The sequence below is a fragment of the Orussus abietinus genome, unplaced genomic scaffold (assembly GCF_000612105.2).
Source record: "Orussus abietinus isolate OABI.00-Male unplaced genomic scaffold, Oabi_2.0 scaffold142, whole genome shotgun sequence".
Classification (NCBI taxonomy): Eukaryota; Metazoa; Arthropoda; class Insecta; order Hymenoptera; family Orussidae; genus Orussus; species Orussus abietinus.
Genome location: NW_019394380.1, coordinates 94,239 through 117,495, shown reverse-complemented (window position 1 = coordinate 117,495; position 23,257 = coordinate 94,239). Strand labels below are relative to the sequence as shown.

Genomic DNA, 23,257 nt, shown 5'->3' with positions numbered 1-23,257 from the left:
TTCCTCCGATACGTCGTCGTCCTTTCTCGCGCGGGCGTCGCGACGCGGAATTTTTTCAGCCTCTCGATCTTTACGGTGAACCGAAACTCCGCCCCAAATTGGCCGATTCCAATAAGACACTTTTTTAAGGGTATTGGACCGGACCATCCGTAAACAAAATTCGCGTATTCTCGAAACGTCGCCGGCCGAAGGAAAAACGAGCCTCTCCCGGTCGAAGCGGCGATTCCGCGCGGAGATTCGCCGCGCGCAGATAATTAAACGGAAGGTCGTCCTCGACGCCGCGTCCCGCCGTCGAATCGGCCATTGTTTCGCCGGTATTTTTCGGCCGTTTTGTTTTTAACGAACGAGCCGTTCGGCCCGGCGGATAAAGCGGAAATACGAACTGGATGAACCCGATAAGGCTAATGATTTACGCGGAGCCGCGCGCGCTCCATGGTTCGCTCTTTCCCACCCGCGTTCGGATTCGCGATACGCGCGGCGGTCCAAAGCGCAATTTTAGAGCGACAAAAACATTACGTGTGCTATATAAAACGTTACGTATGCTTAGTGAATTTGTTTTTCAGGTCTTTTCTGTATATATTGGCATTTGCCTCGCAAAGTAAAATTTCTTGTTCCCCCTGCGAGCGTCCTTTGCCAAAAGTGCAAATGTCTTTTTTTCCCCGCGACGGCGTCGGAGAGTCGGCGGCTGCTTTCGCGATTTCGCGTGCTCACCGCCCGTCGACGCCTCCCCCGATCCATGACCCGAAAGTAGGGGTAAGGGGAGCGATTCGAGATTTTTTATCGCCCTCCGATCCTTCCGCCGCGGCCTTTGAAGCGGGCGACTTTTGCGGTTTCTCGAATTGCGTGCCTCCGCGTCACGACGCGACGCCGATCCGTAATTTCACCCCCCGAGTTCCTTTTCCGTGCACGGACGGATATGCAAACGAGCGGCCCGGCCGCGACGCATCCCGTTATTAGTCGTTCCGGCCCGAAGGGCGATCCGCGACCCGAACCGTCGATAAACGCGGCCCTCGGCGCGTAATTTGCACCTTTAGGAATCGACGATTGCTGGAAACGTAGGCGGGGAGGGAGGAAGAGAAAGGGAGAAAAGAAGAAAAAAAAAGAAACCGGAGGGTGAAAGAGAGGGATCAATTGCCCGGGAGACAAAGGTGGTGGGAAGGGGTCAGACGGGATACTAGGCCTCTCCGCTTCGGTGCTCGGGCTTTGTCATATTATTTATTCGTTTAATTAACTCCCTTCTTCTCGAACAAACCTCCCGGGGAATGCTCGACGATTTTTAAATCTCCGCGACACGCGACCTCTCCTTCGCGAGATCGAATGGTCGGTGCTCCGAGAAAAGAAGTTTGTCGCCGTAGAATTTTTCTTCCGAGTTCGAGAGGACCGGGGAAGAAACGGACGGCTTATAAAGTTGGGGTAAATTCGTCCGGTCCTGGAGTGATTGCGACGTCAGCCGGCAGAGGTGGTGATTAACTTGGGGTAAACAACCCCCCAATAACATGCTAATGTGCGCGGGACCCCGAATGCGGGGGTGGCGGAATGCTTTTCCAGGGAAGACCGCACGGCCGCGGCGGGGCGAAGGCGGGGGAGCCGTTCCGATCCAAATGCGCGTTATTACTCATCGAACGGGTTTCCGGGATTCGGAGATCCCGAGTTTTCCCGAAAACCCTGAAGGGGGGGAACTCGGATTTAACGGCGATCCCCCGGTGATGCCTCCTTATTTATCGGTCACCGTCCGCAGGGGATGAATTTTCCGCCCGATGTCATTTTCGGATGCGGGGTCTCCGCGCCCTGGATATTTTCACAGGTTTCGATTCCACGCGTCGACCGTTTACGTAACTCGCGGAATGGCGGCGCGTTTTGGCAAATCGTTGCGTACTTTTGGCCATTTATTTGTCCCCGCGCGGAAATTGCGATACCGTCGCCGATCGACGAATTCGCGAGTCCGCAAATCCGCAAATCCACGAACCCTCGCAATCGCCGAGAGCAGCGGAGACCTCGACCCGATTAGTTTTTGAAGCTGCATCAGCGCGCACCCTCGAGCGGTCGTCCCCTCCGAGTGGCGTCCCCGTCCCGCGACGTCGTCAGCTACTTTCCCACCCTCGAACGCCGTAAGAGGGTAAGCGTCGGAACCGAACGAGCCAATCGCTCATAATTATCCGGCAGACTCGGAGTTGCCGCGCGCAGTCGCGCCCATCAAGGCGGAGAACTTTCCGCTCGATCCATCACGCCGGAGCGAGTGACACCGGCGCCGCCGCCGACCGATTACGGACCCCTTCCCTTCGATCCATGGCGATCGAAAAATTCGGCCCTTCGCGCGCGTACCGGACCACGGTGGTCCAAAAGCAAGTAGAATTTCTCTCGTTTTCCTGCGTGTACGTACTTTCCTTCCCTCGATCTGCCGATAAAATAAATACATGTCGGCGGTTCGAACGGGCGTACCCGCCGTACCGATGTAACCATCGAGATTATTCAATTAAATCGCACGTCAAATATTTTTCGTCAGATCGCGGACACGCTTCGATTACCGTACGTCAACGTTACCGTCTATTCGAATCGATCCACCGTCCATAGAACCGGATCGGACCTCTCTATTTTCCTTTTTTTGTTTCCCCGGGTAATCCGTGCGATGAAATTGTCTCGCGCAAATATTTGCGAAACGGTATCACGTGTTTGCGCGCTCGAAATAATTGGAAAGAGTACCGATGGGAGGGCCACTTCGGCGCGCGGCGCAAATAAACTTGCATTAAACATTGACCAGGAAGAAGGGGGAAATTCGCTCGCGATGCCGAGGAAAAGCGTCGACCGGGCGTTTTTCCGACGACCCACTCGAGGCGACGCCTTGATCTTTTCGCGGCCTGTATATAGAGTTCTAAACGCGATAAGTTACCTCGGGAACGATGAAAAATTCCAGGCAACTCGTCGGTCATTTCTCCGTCGTTTTTTTTTCCGAGAAATTCTGAAAATTTTAATATTTGCGACGGACTGCACGAAACTCTCGGGAAGTTATACGAAGTAAATAAAACCCTATAATTAACGTTTTCATAAATTCACGATATTCTCGGGAACGTTCGGTACGTTTCCCAGCTACCTTCTTCGACTTCCAGTTGCCGAGAATTTTCGAACTCTCCCCGGACGTCGTCGAGTCGATTTCCTCGAGAGGGATTTCGGCACCGAAGGCGCGGGCCGCCCGATTCGCTGTTTGTTCGGACACTTTCCTCTTGTTGACTTTCCGGGACGGTCCGACGCGTCGCTCGGTTCCCGTCTTTCCCAGGGTGTCTCGACCGTCCCGACCGTCCCGACCGCACGAGCGAGCAATTTCAGGGGAGTCAAAACTTGGCCGCCTCGCGAAGTTCGCGTTCGGCGGTTTGTCCGAGCCCTGCTCGGGCATACGCGGAATAGGAAGAGAGAGATACTAGATACTAGAAATGAAAACTACCCCGAGAACAAAGATACACCGAACCAAAGAGATGTTTCTTTCACCGGTATCAAAGATATATTTCGATTTTGATCAATCGCGTCGGACCGACCGCCGCTCCAGGGAGCTCTTCCGGGCTCTTTGAGGTTCGATTCGCGATAAGCGACACGCGCTGGCTCGGGAGAGTTCGGTTCAAGTTTGGTTCAAGTTCGGCCTGAACTTGCACTTGGGGGAAGTCGAGAGCACGACCGACTCGTGCACGGCGCGCTCCCGATTTCGGGCGAACCGAGGCCAGAGGAGCCATCGATTTTCCTGCCACTGAGCGAAAAAGGCGACGTTATTCCCTCGGTAAATCATGGATTTTAACGCTCGAAATTACATGGAAGGGAGTCGGAATCGCTGGAAATCCTTGCACTGAGAAAAAAAATGTCATGGAACCAAAATAAATATTTCTTTGGTTCCGTGAAAATTGATTTCTCAAGGTATCCGGCGAGACTCGGCGGGCGCAACCGAGATCGTATCTTTCGCGAATCCGACGACGTCGCGCGGACGGGGATGGGTCGAGATTCGAGGAGGCGTCGAACGTCGTCGCCGTCTCCGGCGTCGGTCGTGCCCGTGCGCCGTCAAGGTACAATTTGGACGACGGTAGGTGGTACGTGCTCCCCTTGCGCTCGGTCGGAGTGCCGAAGTCGCGTGCTCGCCGGGATTTTGCGTTTCCGCATCCCCCGGATTTTTCTCATCCTTCGCGGCCTCGTCTAACGAGAAGACGAGCACCTCCCGGCACGCGGACTGAATTTAAGGTGAAGCGAACGACGTGGAAAAATTTCATCGATCAAAAGAAAAAAGAGCCTTCCATAAATACCTAGTTTCCCGACGTTCGCATTTATATCGACAGCTGTATCGAATTAGTTTCGAGTTCGGTCCAATACCATTAAAAAAAAGTGTATTCGAGTTGCTAGATTTGAGGGAGGTTTGAGGTTTCGCTTCACCTTAACCGAGTCACCTGCACCGTCGAGAATTTAATCTCGGAAGGCACCGACGGAGTCGAGCTTCGGCCGATAAAATTCCGTATCTCGCGTTTACCCGAGATAAGATAAGTGGAACTCGCGGGGCGACGATAAACGCGCTCGAAAGTTCGTTTAGAAAACATTGGGGAGAGCCAAGAGTGGATTCCTCGAGCGGGAGAGACGTTAGAATGGTTTTCAGGCCGGAGCCGAGAAAAAACGTTGATCGATTGAAAGAAATATGCATCGCGAGTACACATCCTGCGACCAAAAATACGTCCGAAGAAATGTCCGGTTTAAGTAAGGCAGGGACTCACGTGTTCTCCTTCTGGTCGCCATTGGCGGGCTGCGGGGAGGACAGCAGCAGCTGCTGCTGCTGCTGCTGGTGCTGTTGCTGCGGCTGTTGCTGCTGCTGCTGCTGCTGCTGCTGCTGCTGCTGCTGCTGGCGCTGCCGCTGCTTGGTATACGGGTGAGGATGGAGCGAGACGCTGTTGTTGTTCCGCATGTGCACCTTGTTGGCATTGCTGTCGGTCGGCGAGCTCGGCGAGACCTTGCTCGCTAGAGCGTTTAGCGACTGGAGCATTTTCATGGGAGCCCTCCCGGAGAACGACTGCCGGTACTCGATTGGCCGAGCCTCGATCACGCTTGCGGAAGACAGGATTGCCGAGCCTCAGGGGGTTTGAAGGCGTCAACCCCCAAACGCCGACTTAGCCACGAAGGAGCCGTCCGAGACTCGCGAACCACTGCCGACACTCCCGGAATCCCGGACCAGTTCGGAACCCGAGGCGAGTCCCGAGACCCGAGACTCCCCGACACTCGCGGGCACTCCGCAGCTTCCGTCCCTCGGGTTGGCGCCGGCGGCCCGGAGTCGCTTCTTCCGTGGCTACGGGAAGCAGAGTTCTCGTTATCGACCTCTTCGCCTTCGTCGGATCAGCGGGGGGTTAGGGAGGGCCTCGGCTCGGTCCGAACGAGCGTAGGTAAAAGGGGGCATAACCGAATAAAAGTATTTTTTCAAAGTCGACTCTATCGGTCCACCGAGCGAACGTAGCCCGTTAAGGGGATGCGAACAACCGGACTCGACCTCGTCGGGACGCGCCCCCGGATGCGTCAAACGCGTTGCTAGATGCGGACGAGGTGGCTCGTCGGGACGCGCAAGCTCCCTTGTAGCTTTCTCGGCGGAAAATCCGGAGTCGCGCGGCGGGAACGAGCGACACAAAGGATCGGGCCCCTCCCCGGAGAAGCAGCCACCTTTGGATCGAGTCAATTAAAAGTTGGAGTTTAATTAGAAACTTGTAGCATGTGCGTGGCTCAGGGCTCGCTCCCGGTCCCGTCTCGCCGGGAAACTCCCGAAGGCGCGGATCCCGAGACGGGCCTTCCCTGTCCTCCCAGCCGGAAAAAAGGAAATTTGCGCTTCCGGCAAAGGGCAACGTTCCCGATTGATTTTTTCTTTCTCTGCGGGAACGATTGCCCCAACGAGACGCCGCGACCCTTAACCCCGAGCCTTCCGGTGGGCCGAAAGCTCGCCGCGAGGACGGAGCCCTCCACCCTCTCCAGGGGAGGTCGCCGGCCCTCGCCCCTCGCAGTTAGCCGCTTTGCTCTCTAAAGCGTCAAATTAAAAACTCGAGACGACGCGGCGATTAGCGCTCGAGAGTTTGCCCGACGATCCCGCGCGTCACCCTCCGGCGCCCCTCGGACGAGTCAAAAGCTCCCCTTCCTCCGTTTCTCTCCGAGACGATTTCGCGGGATACGGCCATTCTTTCCCCCCGATGCCGTCAAAGGCGGAGTCGAACCCGACGACGCGTGGACGCGCCCCGATTCTTACCTAGGCTGGAACGTCGGAACCGGAAAACTCGGACCTCACGGAACGACACCTGAACTCAACTGGAACCTAATCGAGTCGTTCCCTTGGAGACCGCGTATCTTCCGATAAGCCTTATCGATGCGAGTCCCCTCCCGCACACCTGCCGGGCGCCGCGCACTCATCCATCTTATATAGGACCTTTAAGGTCAGGCGAAACCCCCTTCGAGTCGACGCGAGATCGGGCGAAGGGACGTTCGGACCAAGCCGGGTCGAGGTCGTACCTCCTCGCGAGCGGAGCTGCTCGTTATTTCCGCGACCCCCTCCTCGTCATGGTCCTGGCCGGGCGTCGGGCGGGTCCTCGGCTATCTGCAAGGAAAGTGGCTCTTAGAAGGCGAGACTCGCGGCCGGAGCCGTCAGGAGTAAATGGAGCAAATGGAGTAAACGGAGTAAATGGCAAAGTGCAAATGGAGAATATCGTTATTGCATAACTAAGCGCACCACTTGTTTGCCCGCTCGAAACGAGCGGCCGACGGGCCGACAAAGCGGCATTGTTCGGTAGAATCCATCTAGCTGGCAGGCCACTATTTACTTGGCCTAACTGAACGTTACACCAACGCCGGGCTCGCAACAAGAGGGACTCGAAAGCAAATTCGGGGAACGCCGGGAGTATCAAAATACGATGCGGCCGGAGACACGGCCGAGCCCCTCTCTCTCTCCCTCTCTCCCTCTCTTCCTCTCTCTTTCTCGCGCGCGCGCCGGGACGCTCGCGGCGCCGCCGAGAGGCGCCCGAAGGACTTGCTCGATTCCTCGCACCGAGAAAAATGAGGTACTCGAAATCAAATAAATTGGCCCGTTTAATGGTAGGATAGTTGACTCGTGTAAAATTTCTTGCTACGATCGTGAATTACTTTTCCGCGTGCGCGTATCGGAAGGGTTAAATCGGTTCTCTTATTAGACGGCGCTACGTAAGCAGGTTTTCGCGGTAACGCAAGGTCGGAACGGAATTTCTCAATAAGCCATTCTACGGGGGAATTGCCCGACGACTTTCGCGTATTATCGGCGCTACCTCTTGCGTTTTCCGGAATTTCATTAAAAACTTAAACGCCCTCTTGTACGTTTCTTCCATCCCTCTCGGCTTTCATCCCCGGCCCTTATCGATGGCAATCGAATCGCTTTAATATCGCCGTTTTACCCTCGTTGCATTTCCGCGCTTCCCCGCCACCCCCTCGGATTCGAGTCCGGGACCGGTAACTCTTTGTGCCCTCTTCGATACCCTCCGATCAATGGTCGCGTTCGGCGATCGAACCTCGTTCTAACGGGGAGATCGCTCCGGAGCTTTTATGTTTTTTCCTGCTCTCCTATAAAATGAATTGAAAAAAATGCAGGGAGGGTCATTTATTCTACGAATCCGAGCACTTATTGAAAATAGCTCCCGTATCAGGGAAACGTCTTATTTAACCATTACCGAGCCGTAACGCGTTAATTCGCGGTTTAAGGAAGGGCGGAATGGGCGAGCCGCGCGACGCTCGAGTTTGTTTTGCGTTATTTATTCCATTCTTAATTATAACCGCTAATTAAGTCGCGTCGAAGCCCCGCTTTCATTTCCGACGTATGGTCGAATAATTAGCATTCGAGTCCGCTCGCCCCGTCTCCGTTGGCAATTAATGCTCGGAGGGGTAGAAACGGATCGCAAAGAAGGGTAAACCCAGGACGAAGGGCCTTTGGAAGCCATCGAAAATGCAGGCAAAAAAAAATGCCCCGAAAGCGCAACGTCGAGTGCTTCGGCGTGGATGGAGCTGAACACCTTCCATTTGAAACGTAATTTCGCGCCGAGTATCCCCGACGGCGCGAGGCTCCGACCGAGCGGTTGAAGAAAAAAAATGTGGGAAATGACTTTTAAGTATCTTTCATTTTAACAAAATATTTCTTCGGTTTAATGAAATTTTACTTCTTGGGGTATAAAGACGTCGCATGCGCTCGGCACGCGCTCGACAATTGCGGCCTCGATCGATGAGGTCCGGTCGCTTCCGGTATCGCGAACGGGGCTCCGCAGCGGACCGGAAACTGTAATCCATCAATGCATCCGGGGATGAACGGCTTCCATTACTAATCGCTAATTAGTCAATTAGCTCGCGCAATTTTCCTAATAACGAACGGGGCCGCGCAGCTGCCGCCGTCGCGAGACTCTCGCCACCGGGCGTTACGTCGCCGCTGAAATATTAATTACGAGACTCAAGGCGTAATTATTGCGAGTGGCACCGCCGACATTTATAATCCGGTGTCGGTTACGAACGGACGCGGTGCCGACGCGACCCGACGGGCGTCGTACCCGTCTCCGCGGGCGCGAAACCGTGAAGGCGCGACGATGCGACAGGGTGGACATCGGTCGCCGAAGAGGCGACTCGACTTTGTCGGTCGAGAATTAAACTCGAGGCGACGGAAAGTTCCCGCGTGCGAAAAGAGAATCGACAGTCGTAATAAGAAATTTGACTCGCTTCGACAAACGTAATCAATTGAAAATGGGCCAGCTAAATGTTTGCCCGGAAACATTTTTATGATATCGACGATAAAATAAAAGTATCATTGGAGCAACTCTACTCCGTTGATTGAGATTCACGAGAACGGCGGAAAAGTAAACTGCTCGCAACTCGAACGTTCGCGTCGCCGTGTCCGATTTTCCGGGGAAAGCGACGTCATTCCGCGAGAAGACGAGTCCTTTCGACATGGACGAAAGTCCTGAAATCAAGGGAAAAGCGACCGATAAATAAAGAATGTATCCTTCGGGAATTCAGGGGACTTTCCTGGAAGGACGGTACACGGAGGGAGAGGTCGTGCTCTCCGCGGGGATTGCTGCGGGACCTTCAATCACAGGATTGCTCAATTATATCTCCACTTCCCCCCCGGCAACTTCCCTCGCGACCGGAGCACACTCGAGTATTCCATTATTTGCCGACGAGTTCGCCATCTCGACTATTTCATCCGCTAATGTCCTCAAGCCTTTCGCGCGGATAAAAAGTCGCCCTGGGTGGAATGAATAATTTTAAACGTTAACGCGGGAGCATGTACCGAGTTTCGAGAAGAGTTTTCATATATATGACGCTTTCATAACGCTTTAATATCGCGGTCGTTACTTTCGGGCGGAAAGCAATCCATATCGGGAGTCACTCGAAAATATCCGGAGGATGACCGATGGACAATGGCGACCCTTCCGAGAGGGCGGCATCGACTGCCGGCAAAGTGAATGAAATTTCAATGAGCACCGCCGACCGGGTGGCACCGTCGGGGACTTTGGTGGGAAAAAGTTTCCGACGTTGCCTTCGACGACGCGTCCGTCCCGTCTAGAAGCCGGGAAAAAGGTCGGGAGCACCCAGGGGAAGTCGAGTCGAACCTCGATGGCCGCGGCCATCCGGGGAGACCTCTTGTCGGGTCGACGAGGGCGACGCAAAGGCACCCCCGCCCTCCTCGCGGTCGGTCCGTCTTTCTCCGCGAGCCGCGGATACCCTGGGATAGCCGTGACTGCAAGAGTTGAACCAGGAAAACGAGCCGAGTCGCAACGATGCTCCTTAAGTGTCCCGACCTCGTAAAAGAGCCATTGTCCTAGGGGACTTTTCGGCTCCGCTGGATCTCGACGTCGGCGTCTCCCTGCGCCTGCGACGATAAAGGGCAAACTTCGCGGAAAGAAAAATCTACGGTTTCCTTTGCGGCGACTGCCGTCCCCCCGAGATGGAACCCCGAGAATCGCCTTTATCGCCCGTGATTACTTTTAAGGGCTGCATTAGCCCGACGCGGTTCGCGGACGATTCGCGAGATCGTCGCCATTTTTCCCAAAGAGCGACGTGGCCCCCTTTCGGTCTCCGGTTCGAAAAAAAACGTCCCTTCGATTTCCAGCGGTAACGTCCGCGATCTTCCGAGCGAACGACCTCTCGGACCTCGACGTTTCGTGCGCGATTCCCCGGAAGTCGCTTTCGGCCGGCCTCGTCAGATTTCTATGGCCGCCGGAGTTGGCGGTCATTTATTACGAGTCCCGAAAACAGCGGGTCGGATCGTCATCGTTCCCCGACACGCCAGCTAAATCCGATTCTCCGTCTTTTTTAAATAAGAACTTTTCACCGAGTACGAGGCAAACCCAATAAATGCAAATTCCTCCCGAGCTCGGAACCTCTTCCTCCCATGAATACGAGATACGCACGGGGGAACCGTTGTCTCCGGGCCGAACGAGGCGGACTAACGAAGCAACGATCGAATCCGAGAGGCGATCGGGAAATAAACTGCGTCGGTGTCGAGGGAATTCGGCGCGGCCGTCCGCTCGACGCTGAAAACGGAAACCGAGGGCCCAAGAAACGCCTCGCGGCACTTCCTGTCCGCGCGACTCCGACAAAACGTCCGTCCCTCGTTAAGCGTTTCGCTCGTTGGCAAATTCCTTCGCTCGAGGGCTCCTCATAATTAAAGATCAAAAGAGAAATTAATGAATCGCTGGCGCGCGGAGGGTATCCGACTACCGCGGAGGTTCCGCCGACGAAGCGGCGTCGATCGGCGATCGATTCCCGGGTCGAACGACGAGGACGACGAGGACGACGGGAGGGATCCCGACACGTTGCGACTCGGCGAAAGATCCGAAAGGCTCGACGAAGTTGAAATTGCAACGGAGCCGGGGGCAATAAAACGTATCACGATCCGAGCTCGACTCCGTCGAGCACCGAATCGCCGTACGCGGTTTTACCGATGGGACCGCGATACCCGTGTAACCTATAACCTACATCCGGATCGATGACCCACTTCCGGGTATCCGGTCCGAAGAAATCCGCCGAGCCCCGACGGCTGCTCGCCCGGGGGGCGAAATCGCGACGACGGGTAAATACCTTTCGGATCCCTCGAAAACAACGACCGGTTAAAGACAGATTTACCCACGTCCGATCGGTATCGGTTCCGTATTCGCGCGGAAAAAAAAAAAAGACGATCGCTCTTGCGGCAAAGGATGGCACCGGTGATAAGGTTTCCGGGACAAAACGTGGCACCAATTTTGCCGAATCGATCGGACCGGATACGGATCGGACGGGCGTCAATCGACCTTAATGGGTTGTCGACGATAACCGGGGAGTTCTCTCCCGCGAAGAACTTGGCTCGGACTTCTCGGTCTCTTCTCGGCAGTCGCTGGCTCGGATTTGAAAAGTTCCAAACAAATCCAATAACACGCGCGCGAAGAGGCACGAGACCTTCGCCCGAGGACGCGGTCCGCGGTCCGAGGTCCGAGGTCCGAGTTTTACACACAAGCGGCCCTCCCGTGAGATCTTCGCGGCACGTTTCCGACGCACGCCGTCCGGGCTTCCTTTGCGCTCTCCGGCGAAACGGGAGAGCTCCGTCGACCCGGAACGAATTGGAATCGAGCTATCGAGGCGTCATCGATAGCCCGCGAAGGTCGACCGGTGGACTTACCTCGGGCACGAGCAAAGTACCCGTAATTCCACGACGGACGCGGAGAGGCCTTCGGACGAGCGGCCGCAATTATCGCTCGATTACATAAACCGCGCGGAAAAGTCGCGACCAACCGACGAAATCGCGCTAACGGGCCGCTCGACGTTCGATCCGCGCGGGTCACGCGGAAAGAAACGGCCGTGTCGAGGTTAACCTCCGTCGATTAAGGTGAACCGGGAACCGCGCGCCTTACGTCACGCCGCCGATAAGACGGCGAGGCGTCCAAGGGCGCGTATCGCTTCCCCGCTATTTCCGCGACCACGTGCACGGATCCACTGGAAGGAGCGAAAAACACCCCGCCTCCGTCGCCCGTCGAGAAGAGAGGACGGAAATCGCGACGATCGATCTCGGGCCGGGGTGTTCGGTTTCGTAAAAGGTCGAAAACGAAACCTCGCCTCGACGAAACGGGCAATTTCAATTTCGCCGGCCCGCCCAAACCCGGTACCCGCCGCGGTCGCGTCCGTCCCTCGAGCGAGGGAATCGCGACGATCTCGACGAACCGTCCAGAACGGGGTGCAGTCGTTAATCGCGGGGAGGCGTTTACGCGGTCGGTTCCGCGAGTGGAGTGGAGGATACTTTCGGTATCGTAGACGCCGCCCCGTGCCGTGCCGTGCCGATGCATTACCGTGATTGCTACGGCAGGAAACGCCAATTCGCTAATGCGTTCACTCCCGCGCGGTAGTTTCCTCGGTACGCTCCATTGAGGAGTATTTAGGTTTATACGAGCTAACTGCACACCGCGGTGCGGTCGCGAGGAGGATCGAGAATCGACTCGGGACGGTTTGCCGCTCGATCGTTGCTCGTCGCCTCCGGGGCCGAGTCCGAGATCTCCCGTCCGCCGCGGAACGGATCTACGGGCGAAACGCTCGCCGCTCTTTTAAATTTACGTCCCCCGAGCGAGGGAACGTTCTTTGACTCGCGGTCGCGTCGACGATTCCACCTTTGTCATCCGCGGACCGGAAACCTTTTGAACCTCGACGAGAGACGTCGAGGAGGGTCGAAATCGGTGGCGCTCTCGAAGGAGCGACCAGCGACGAGCAAAATCGGTCACGGTCTCTCGCCTTCTGCAAGGCCAGGACCAAGACCATCGTGCCCCTTTGGTCTCGGCCTCGCAGTTTTGCCCATCGCTAGGCGCGACGCGAAGGCCGAGGGAAAAATTCGTCGACCATCCCGTGGCCGATCGATTTCGAGCTATCGAAAGGCCTCGACCCCTCGGAGGGCGACGTCGGTCGATACCGCATTGTGCGTCGCCGACAATGCGACCCGGTTCGATCAGAAATTAGTCTTGTCGGCCGATAATCGGTCATTCCAGCCGCTAATTGGCGCGCCCCAGTCGGTAAACGCGTCTTGACGCGGCATCCTCCGCGAATTCACGATAAATCGCCGCCTCGCCCTCCGTTCTCGCGATACTCGCCAATAATAACGATATCCAACGTAATTGCCACGACCACCGGGCGGGAGAGCCGCGCAAAACGATGCATGATTTAACGGCCGCAACGCGGTCGAACTTTAGCCGGCGCCATCAAAGCCCGGTGTACTCGCGGGAGCGAATAATTCAAAATGCCGAGCGCGCATTCCCGGGCGATTCCGGAAACGCGCCGTTCTCCCCTCCGCGACGACGGAACCGCGAGCGCGTCAATTAACGAAAGAACGAAATTAGTCGGCGACCGGAGCTAATCCCCCGCGCCAACTCGCTACCGTCGTTTCGCCGAGTTAACCGGCTAACTTGGCTTTGGCTCAACGTCTCCCGCGCGGGGGTGCCACCCCACGAAGGAGGAAACTCGCAAGATGTCTCGGAGAAAGTATCGCCAGAAAACCGCGAGATTAAAAGATATTGTTACAGCCGCGGGTCGACCCCGACCTACGCGGCCGCATCGGCTTCGGATTACCTTGGAGCGGAATGCGAGTCGCGGACGGCCGTCGGCGGATTAACGACCCGTGCACGCGGAAGGGGCAGCCTGCCAAATTCGGCCCACCGTCGACCGGGTCATCCGAGACGCTCGCGGGACCACGCGGACGCGGCTCGTCCGGAATTCCGGGATCCGGGCCTTTCGTCTCTCGGCGTTCCCGATGGCGCGTCCTCCGGGACGCGGGCAAGGAGAGGTAATCGAATTCGCGCGACCCCCCCTTCCCCCGGCGTAAACGCGCGGCCCGCGCGGCCCGCGCGGTCGATAGCCCTCCGGGAAACGCGCGGTCCCGCGTCGGGGGCATGCCGGCGATGCACGGAAAAACGAGCGGAATCCCGAGTGCGCCCGCTCGAGGACCGGCGAGACCTTCGGAGCGATGCGGATCGCGTCCGCGCCGGCGACTTCGTTTTCGCCGTAACGAGGAATCCCTTTGACCCGGGGGTCGTCTTCGTCGAGCACCGAGGAAGGGGGAACGCCGGAACCCGGATAGGAAAACCGCGGTTCGCGATTCCGCGTTCGATCGAAGGGACGTCCCGTCGGCTCCCCCGGAACGCGACGGCCAAGTGGAGTCGCGCCGATTTTAATCAACTGACTCTTATCTTTAAAAAATCGTGATTTTTGTCAACCCTGCGTCAAGGTCCCGAAGGACGACGCCCGTAAATCTCGGGCGTCCGCGGGATAAACTCGGCGGAAATGGATTCCGGAATCGGGGGAGGAGAAATAAGACGCGACTGCCGGAAACGGGACGCCCGGACGAAAGAGCGCAGCTTGGGCTCGGTCCAGCTACTTGTTGAGAGAGGACAAGAGACACGGAGAGAGAAAGACCGGGGCGACCCGGTCGTCGGTCGATCTCGGTAACTTTCGCTCTCGAGAGCCAGGCAGACCCGCTTCGAATGACGCGTGTATGCGTTTCGCTCCATTAATTCGTGTGTACTCTACATATTTGAATATCGGAGCTACGATCGGACAATGAACGGCTCGGGTGGTACTCTCGGTGCATGCGAAATCGCAACGGGCCCGGCAGCTCTCTTCCGTGCTCGTGAGGTGTACGAAGGGGTTATTCTATATATACCGAAACGTCAAAATATTTATAAAACTTCTCTCCAAACCGAGTGCAACGAATGATTTGAAACTTCACCCCGTGATTATGGAAGCCCCAAGAAAAAATGCGCTCGTCAAATGTCAAAATAAAAAAAAAAAAAGATTTCTATTTGTTCCAGACTAGACCCGTGGACAAATTTCTTTTTTTCGTAAAATGAATTTTCTTGGGTTTCAAGACCTTCGTTAGGTCCTCCATTTTGACGTTGCGATATATATGGAACGTCCTTAACGATTCGAACGCATCGCCGAGACGTCGATCGCGGAGTGGCCGCTGCTCCTTCCCTCGACCGGCGAGCAGTTATTGGTCACAAGTGGACGGTCACCGGTGGTCGATGCAATAAGTGGGTCAGTGATTCGATGAGACCGACGACGTCGAGCGGATCGATCAATCGACTAAATCGGTCCGAGTTGCAACGGACGATTCTCTCTCGTCGGGGAAGAAACGGCGAGGGCGATCCTCGAGATCCGCTCGCCGTCGAGAGAGCTCGGACAGCGATGACGCGAACCTTCGTAACGAATGCCTTTTACGTGCGAGTGACACGCGCGACTGTGACATTTATACCGAGCAATATTTCTGTCCGCGCGGCCGTCGTTGCGGAATCCGCGCTCTTTGTGCCTACCTACCTGCACGGGAGAAGCGCGTTATCCGAGGCCCCGCGTCGCGACGACCTAACCAAACCAAGAAAAACGAGGAGAAACGATTGGAGTATGCCAATTTACGCAGGTTCGCACATTCCCCGATGGAAAATTACGGCTCAAAGAAGGAAATACGGAGGTCTCGGAGGAGGCGCCGGCCGATTCGCGGAGAGCCATCGACTCGGCCGGTCGTAAAGTGGTAATGATCGAATCTATAAAGGAAATTAACGACGGGCGTTTCGTTCGCATTCATTAATGGACTTTTCCCTCTTAATTCCCGGACCGAACTATATCCCGGTCGTTAAATTAATTGCCCGACTCTCTTCCACCGCGGGATACCGGCCACTTCCGACCGGACTCGATCGACCCATCGCGCCCGTCCCTTTATCGATTCGCGACCAGGGACCCGATTCTCGAGTTCGTTCGATCGACTTTCGCGTGCTCGTCGGGAGCGAAAGGAAAACCGACCGAAGTCGCATTCGACACATTTTTCGTTATCTCGGGGAGACGACCGGGCCTTGCTCCGCGGTCCATTGAAATAAAAGTTAACAAGTAATGGAATCCGACGGTGAAATAAGTTACGTCGTTTCGCGTAACGCGTCTCTCCCACGGTCTGAGTACAAAGTTTTTAAGACTCCGAGTACAGATTACAGCGAAATAACAAAGTTTTCATAACGTCCGAGAAAGCCTCCCTCGAATGTCAAACTCTGACAAGAAGCGTGCAAGTTTCCCCGAACTTTCGTTCCACTCCGATATCCACCGAACCGAGTAATATCTTAACTAAGTGCGTTCCCGCTCGACTCGGACCCGCAAAGATCGATACGTAATCCATTAGAGTTGCGTCGGAACCATTGCTCCACGGCAAACGGTCAATATTTATAACGAGCTCGAAACTTCCCTCGTCAAAGCGACAAGGAGCTCCCATCTTAACCGCGCGTACCTCCTTAACCCGAAAACGGCGCCAGTTAGCCGGGCCCAATCTCTCGCCCCGATTGAAAAACAATTTTTTTTTTTTTAAACCACTTCGGAGTCCCGCTCTCCAGCTTGCACAACTCCTCGTCTCGACCCGCGGCCGTCGATTGATCGACTCGTTCTCCGGTCGTACTCGCGCTCCCCGAGAACGCATTCAAATGCAAATGCATTTATATTTGAATAATGACCCGTCGCCGTTTGAAAAAATAATGGCACGTCCGCGTTTACGAGGACGTCCCGAAGAGCTCGCCGACCCAGGCATCGCATCGACCTTCCCGGGATCTCGATTCCTTCGACCATCGATAAGGGGAAACGACGTAGAACCCGTCGCGGCTCGTCGCGTTCATGTAGGACCGAGTAGGAACACGTGTTCCTCGTATCGTTCCGTCCGTCCCGCTCCGCGCGCGGAACGGCGCGGTAAATATCAGGCGCGTCGATTAAACGGCTAGAGCGGAGATCGCGACGTCGCGAGGCGGCGAGGTCGTCGACGGTATCTCCGCGGTATTTTTACGTCGTCGCCCCCTCCGGGAACTCGGGGCCGAAATAGATCCTTCGAATCGTTCGGACGGGCGCGAAGAGTATGGGGTCGGTCGCCCGGGGGCGAGGAGAGCTTCTGGAGCGCGAACGGGACCCGGGAGTCGCCGGCCGATGCGGAATTACGACGCCCAGGACTCCCATTCTCGAGTTCAAACGGATTTTTTTTTTTTTCATACGAATGGATTCGCATCGTTACGAAGTCGCGTCAGTGGACGACGTTTAAAAGTCATCCTCAAAACTGTCAATTTCTTATGCGAGAGTTGGTCGCACGAGCTCGACTCTCGAGTCCCAGAAGCAGCTTTTATCGGTAACGGTAGTAGCTCGGCTTTGTTAAAAGGTAAACAGGTGCGCCGGCGGTGGTGCTTAATACGCTCCATGGTCGTAATAACGTAGGACGGAGCGTCGCGACGCGGCTGCCGCTTTAAGCAACGGTCGAGAAATACCCCCGGCACCGTCCGGCATTTACCTACGATATCGAGTCGGCGCGAGTCTTGTTACGGTGGACCGACGGCATCGAATTCGAGACGCGACGCCGAAGGGCGTATCTCGCGCCGATAACGCGGACGCTCCTCGTAATTTACCATCGGGAACGGCGGAATCTTGGGGCAAGCGGGGTCTCGCGATATCGCGTCGTCGACGTCGCGGCGACCTCCGGTGCCAGAAGAGGCGGAGAGGCCGCGAAAGAGCGGCGTCGCGACGTCAGGTGACGGGAAAAGGAGGCTTCCCACGCGAAAGCGTCGACGTCGGCACGACTCGTCGCGATAAGCGGCCGTCTCGAGTTCCGCGGACTCGCGACTCGCTCTTAACGTCGATTTACTCACGTCCGATTCGGCTCCTTTTTATACAGGGACGAACGCGAATACCCTCCCACGGGAAGACGGAGCACCGAGAGAAAAATTTAATCGAGTCAAAGAAATATTTCTTCGAAGATTCCCAATGGAATATCTGGTTAATTCGAGGAATGTCCCTCAAATAAATTCGAACCACCAGGATGCAACGTTTCCGCGGAGCCGTAACAATTTATTCCACTCAAATAATTATTCCCAGTTACCAAAATAATTCTTTGGCAACGTTCAAATATTTCTCCGGTTCGATGAGTTCTTTTCTCTCGGCGTATCCCCGGGGAGAGATCGCGGAGGGCAGGCGGTGCCGGGAGGCGCCCCTCGGCATCCGCGGAAATATCCGCGGACGGGAGAGCACTCGCTTGCTAAGCAGGGCGGAACGAGCCCTCCCCCGCCCTGCGTCGCGACGCGGCCACCTCTCTCCTTTGCCGTCGACGACGGCGACCCCGCGTCCGAATTCGCCGGGGGTGGAATCGACGGAGGGCGCGACGTCGCGGGAACGAGATGCGATAAACGGACGACACGGAAACGCGTCCGGTTTACGTGTCCTCGCGCGTGTCGGAGGGGCGGGACGCGGGGGAAACGCCGCGGTCCAGCGGTTATTCAACGCACCCTCGGACGGACGGGCGGACGGGCGGACGGAGATCCGGCGTCTGGGCTTTGCGTCCCCGGGACAACCTCGCTATTTATGACGTCGGCCCCGAGCTTTCCGGCGTCGCGCGGGACGCGAAACCCCCACATCCGGGGGGAGGGGGCAAATACTCGGCGCGGGGACGCGCATCGTCCGCGGAAAACTCGCCTAGATGTAAAACCTCGCTCGAAATCCCGGAAACTACGGAGAGGGTCGTGGCGGCAGTCGGCCGCCAGTTTGGCACAGTTGTCGGGCACGTGTGCGAGCACGCGTGCGTCCCCGGATTCCCCGATCCCTCCTCGCGACCAGGGTCATTACATCGTCGTTAAAATCACGATTTTTTAAATCTCGCAATTATTTAAATCAACTCCTTCGAGAACATACGAGGGTCGTTTGAAAAAATAAAAGTCAGTCGATTAAGACCGATGATTTCGATGAAACGACTCGAGTCGGCTGAACCCTGCCCGCGGCGACGCGGGACCGCATCCGGAACCCGCGAGCACTCGGGACAGTCGACGGTTTCGTCGAACGACTCGCGACCGAGAGAAATCCCGGAGCAAACCCGGGAAGCCGGATACGCGCGGCCGAATATCCCGAGTCTCGGGTTCCCGCTTTATTTCGGTACTTCCTGCTAAACATAGCGGCGCCCCGGAGAGTGGACGCCCGCTTCCGAGCACGGAAACGCGGCGCGGAGTTACGCGAGTCGGCCGCTGCGTCGCCTAACGAGCGGCAACGAGTCGCGGCGCGGTTTTTACGAGCGGCGCGCCGAGCTGAAAAAGAAGGCCGATGCGACGTCCGCGCGCGCGATCGACCGTGCGCCGTCGCCGGTAATAGATATTATGTAAAGGGGGCGCGACGCGGCCGATCGCTCGCGAGTCCTTTTGCCTTCGAGATATCGGGGACCGGGAGCGCGGCGCTTTTATCGACGTCGCCGATTAACCGCCACCGGCGATCGGCCGCCGCGCGATATCGCCGACCGCGAGTAAACAAACCGCGCGGCTCCCTCCGCACGGTGGACCAAAACGCAACGTCGAGGTGATACGAAGGGGCCATTCCATATATATCGAGTCTTACAAATATTTATTAAACTTTTCCCCAGACTGGGTGCACCGAATAAATAAATATAAAGTTTCGGTAAATATGACTAGCGCAAATCGATGTTAAAATAATACCCTCTTCTCTATATGTACATATATATATGTGAATTTGTGTAGCAAATGCAGACACAAAAAAAAACTTAAAATATAAATTCGGCAAATATATATGTATATAATATTTTTAACGCTTCAAAAATGCACCTTGGACCACCGGACGCCGGCGCGGCGGGAACGCAACCGATTTCCCGCGTCTAGCCGACGGCGACGCGTTCGAGGTTACGCTCTCTCAGCGCGGCAGAAATATCCGGATCTTCCCTCGCGGCATGCAAAATACCCCGAGTCTTTAATTACATTTGACGCCCTCGTAACCGTGGTTCCCGGGCGAAGTCGCGGCCGAAAAAAATTCGATACCGCCGACGCGAAAAAAAACCGCACGGACGTTTAAATTCGCCTCTGCCCTTTTTAATCGCGGCACAAATAGCGGGATGCTCCCATTTAACGTGGCCCGGGGTAACCGGTACGCGGTGCCGGATGCGAAACGTACACGCCACTCGAAACCCCGGCAAATTTGCTTCAAACGTTATTCCCGGCTGCGTCAAATTTGCTTTTAAAGAATTTTCGACGAGACTCGCGTTCGGAGATGGACGCGCGGTTCCGGGAGGACCGATTTTCCGCGATATCAGCGTACGTCCGCGTTTTACGTCGTGGTCACGCGCGGTTTCCCGAGAATCGTGAACGTTTCGGACGCTCGACTCGGGTCAACCGATCGAACGAGGTCCGCCGGCGTCGCGAATCAACGAATCGCGTACCACCCCGATGCGACGACTCCCGCGGCCGAAATATAATAATCACCGTTTACTCCGTTCTCCCCGACCTGCCTTTTTGCGGGGAAAGAATGTCTCGTGCTCGGAGTGCCGACGCGGTCGAGTCCGTGTTCTCGGAAAGGGGAGTCGGGAGAAGAAGGAGCGCCGATCGACTTCCTCGACCTTCGCGGGCTCGACGTAAACAAGTGGCGCGCCGGGGTCCGGTCCGGGGAGTATTCGCTCAGGAAATCGTGTATTTTAACGCTCGAAATGGCGTGAAATCACGTGAAATCACGTGAAATCACGTGGAAATGACTAAAAATCGTAGGAAACCACCGAACGATGTCGCAATTGTACGGCCGAACGTTGCTCGTTACCGATTCGCATAGCCGTCTCCGGATGAAACCAAAAGCAGTCGGGTCTCAAGAAAGGAAATCATTTTCACCGATTTCCAAGCGAATATCCCTTCGGTCCTGTCGGTGTCTCCATCGGGTACGTACCTACCGACGACGAGGAGGCATAATCCAGAGAGGGGTCGCTCGGCATGCCCGGGAGCGTCTCGACGGGCCCCCGCCGACCTCGGTCCTCGATTCGCGCACTGGTCCTCGCGCCTCCCCGGGGCGTCCGGTCGCGTCCGACGCCACCCCCGGGACCGGCGAACGGGTGGGCGCGCGAGCGAGCGGCGACCGACCGACCGCGAGAGGGAAAGCGGACGCGCGCACACGCCACGGCGGTTCTACGTCGACTGAGGACGGGGAGCCCGAGCGGCGCCTCGCGGCCGCCCGCGGCCGCCCGCCGCCGCCCGCCGCCACCCGCCGCCCCACCACCGCGACCCCGAGCCGCCGGCCACCCCGACCCGGCCGCGCTCCTGGGCAACCTTCGAGGTTGCCCGCCGGCCGCGAGCACGTGCGGGCCCGGCCCCGGCCAAACCGGACCGGAACGGACGGGCCGCGGGGAGCCCGTGCACGAGAATGCATTTCAATAAGAGTTTTTCGGCCGCGCGACGACCGCGGAGGGTGCGCACCCTTGCGGCTTTTCCCGCGATTTAAATACGAGGAGGGATTACGGGACGCCGGCACGCCGCGGGGGAAATCGCGTTTCTTCCGACAACAAAAACGCGCGGATCCGGCGGAAGCCCTTCGAGTCTTTCGGAAGTAATTTCCACGCGGTCGAATCACCCGGGCCCGGATAGCCGCAATCGGAGAAAATGGATCGGCAATGCCGGGCGCGTTCCATTCGGGGTGGCTTGCTTCCGGTCCGGGTCAACAAACGCGGTTTGACCGCGGCGGATTCGCGGAAAGGAGTCGTTATGCCCTCGCTCTCACGGTTATTTTTTTTTCTTTTTCATTTCCCTCGCGAGTTTCCGACGCGGATATTCGAGGCGCCCGATTCAGCCGCGACAAGGAATCGACCGAAGGAAAAATGTGGCTGTCGGAGGAGAATGGGAGGTGTCAATCGTAAATCGATGCACTTTCGCAACGTTTCTCTCGTAAAAGAGGGACGAGTCGAGTTGCCGCGGACATTTCCGCATTACCTCCGGAAAATGTGCCGCGGCGGCGAATCGACTCGGCCTGGCCGCGTCGTCGACGACGCACGCCGCGGATCGCGCGAAGGCGACGACCGGCCGTTGTCTCCGTCGCGGAAATCGAATCGGTTTCCGCATCGACCGACCGTGGCAACGCAAATGGAAAAGAGACGCGAGCGCATCGATAGCGAGGAGCGTTCTCGAAAAGAGCGACTCTTTTTTCACGCACGGTACTCTCCGCCGAGCCCTCTCCTCCGCTACTGAAATCCAATTTTCCCGCATTCGAGTCGAGCTTTTCCTGCCTGCGCGGCAGACGCGGTCTATACGGGATAGGGGAAAACGATGATCCTCGTGAAAACGGTTTCGCGTCTCCTTTCCGATAAGGGAACGAGCGGAGCGGGAAGCAAGAATCGCGCCACGAGGGTCTGCGCGTTGCTTCGAGCTTTCCATGGAAATTAAAAGAGGCATTCGCGAATCTCGGAGTAAACGAACGGACCCGCGCGCGGAAATTAGGACGCACCGTCTCGCGCAGTTGTCGCGGAGTTTCGGCGCGACTGCGATAACGCGTCCCCGTCGTTTTTTCTTTCGAGTCGGCGGCGTCATTGCGGCTCCTTTTAAGGGGATGCGAAATACAAGGGGTCGATCGTTCGTGAAACTTTTATCCGAACCGAGGGTATCGAATCGTTTCAAACTTTATACCGTGAATAATGGAGGCTGGAAGGAAGGTCCTGACGCCCATGAAATTTCACTTTTAATAACAAATTGGTAAAATGTCAATGAACAAATTTTTAAACGATTCAAATTTCGTGGGTGTTTTCTAAATACATAGACTTTTTTATATACATATATGACGCTTTCCCATCACCTCAATGACTCGTCGGCATCGACTATCGCCGAGGCACCCCTTTGTCGGCGTCTTCCTCACTGTCACGGTCGTCCCTGTCATCGGCACCGGACAGCTGGGCGAAGGCGGCTCTCCTCCCGATAAAGATATCGATCCAAACGCGCCGTAACCAACCCCGTCGGAGGCGGAAGGGTTGGTCGGGCGATGCGTACCTCGCCCCTTGGCCATCCGAACGACCGGGTCTCGGGTGACCGTACTTCCTCGAGCACCACGTGGCCGAGTCCAGGGTCGATATTTATTACCGCGGCACCGGACCGACTTAAACCACCCCTCCTGGTATCGACCGACGCACCTACCCCTCTAACCGAATGACATCGATTTACCGCTAACGACCGCTTTGATGGCCTTAAGGTGATACGAAAGGGTCATACCGTATATATCAAAACGTCTACATATTCTAAGACTCTCTCCAGACTGGACGCACCGAATAATGGGGTTCTCTAACGCGCGATTACGGAGGTCCTAACGAAGGTCTCGAAACTCGTGAAATTTCATTTTTCGAAAACAAATGTTTATTCGCCCCTCTTTCTGCCGCCCTCCTTCCTCCGGAGTTTTGAGAAAGATGGAACGTTTCGATTGGTATCGCGAAGGGAGTCGGCGGCGACGTCGA

The 23,257-nt window shown here is 56.4% G+C and overlaps 1 protein-coding gene across 15 annotated transcripts in view; it reads right to left on the bottom strand.

The window, feature by feature from the left end:
• The window catches only part of LOC105695213 (CUGBP Elav-like family member 2), a 98,440-nt gene extending 77,520 nt beyond the window's left edge, over positions 1-20,920 (bottom strand). For 9 of the 15 annotated variants that reach the window (XM_023432070.1, XM_023432072.1, XM_023432073.1 and 6 more), the window contains exons 1-3: positions 20,719-20,918; positions 6,242-6,586; positions 4,737-5,302 (exon numbers count right to left, since the gene is read on the bottom strand). In XM_023432070.1, the coding sequence (XP_023287838.1) occupies positions 4,737-5,008 (272 nt within the window). In that variant the 5' untranslated portion in view covers positions 5,009-5,302; positions 6,242-6,586; positions 20,719-20,918. Of the gene's footprint in view, positions 1-4,736; positions 5,303-6,241; positions 6,587-20,718 lie in introns of all 15 variants that reach the window. The other 6 variants (XM_023432081.1, XM_023432078.1, XM_012416587.2 and 3 more) reach the window with 3 other exon arrangements.
• Between the last annotated feature and the right edge of the window lie 2,337 nt (positions 20,921-23,257).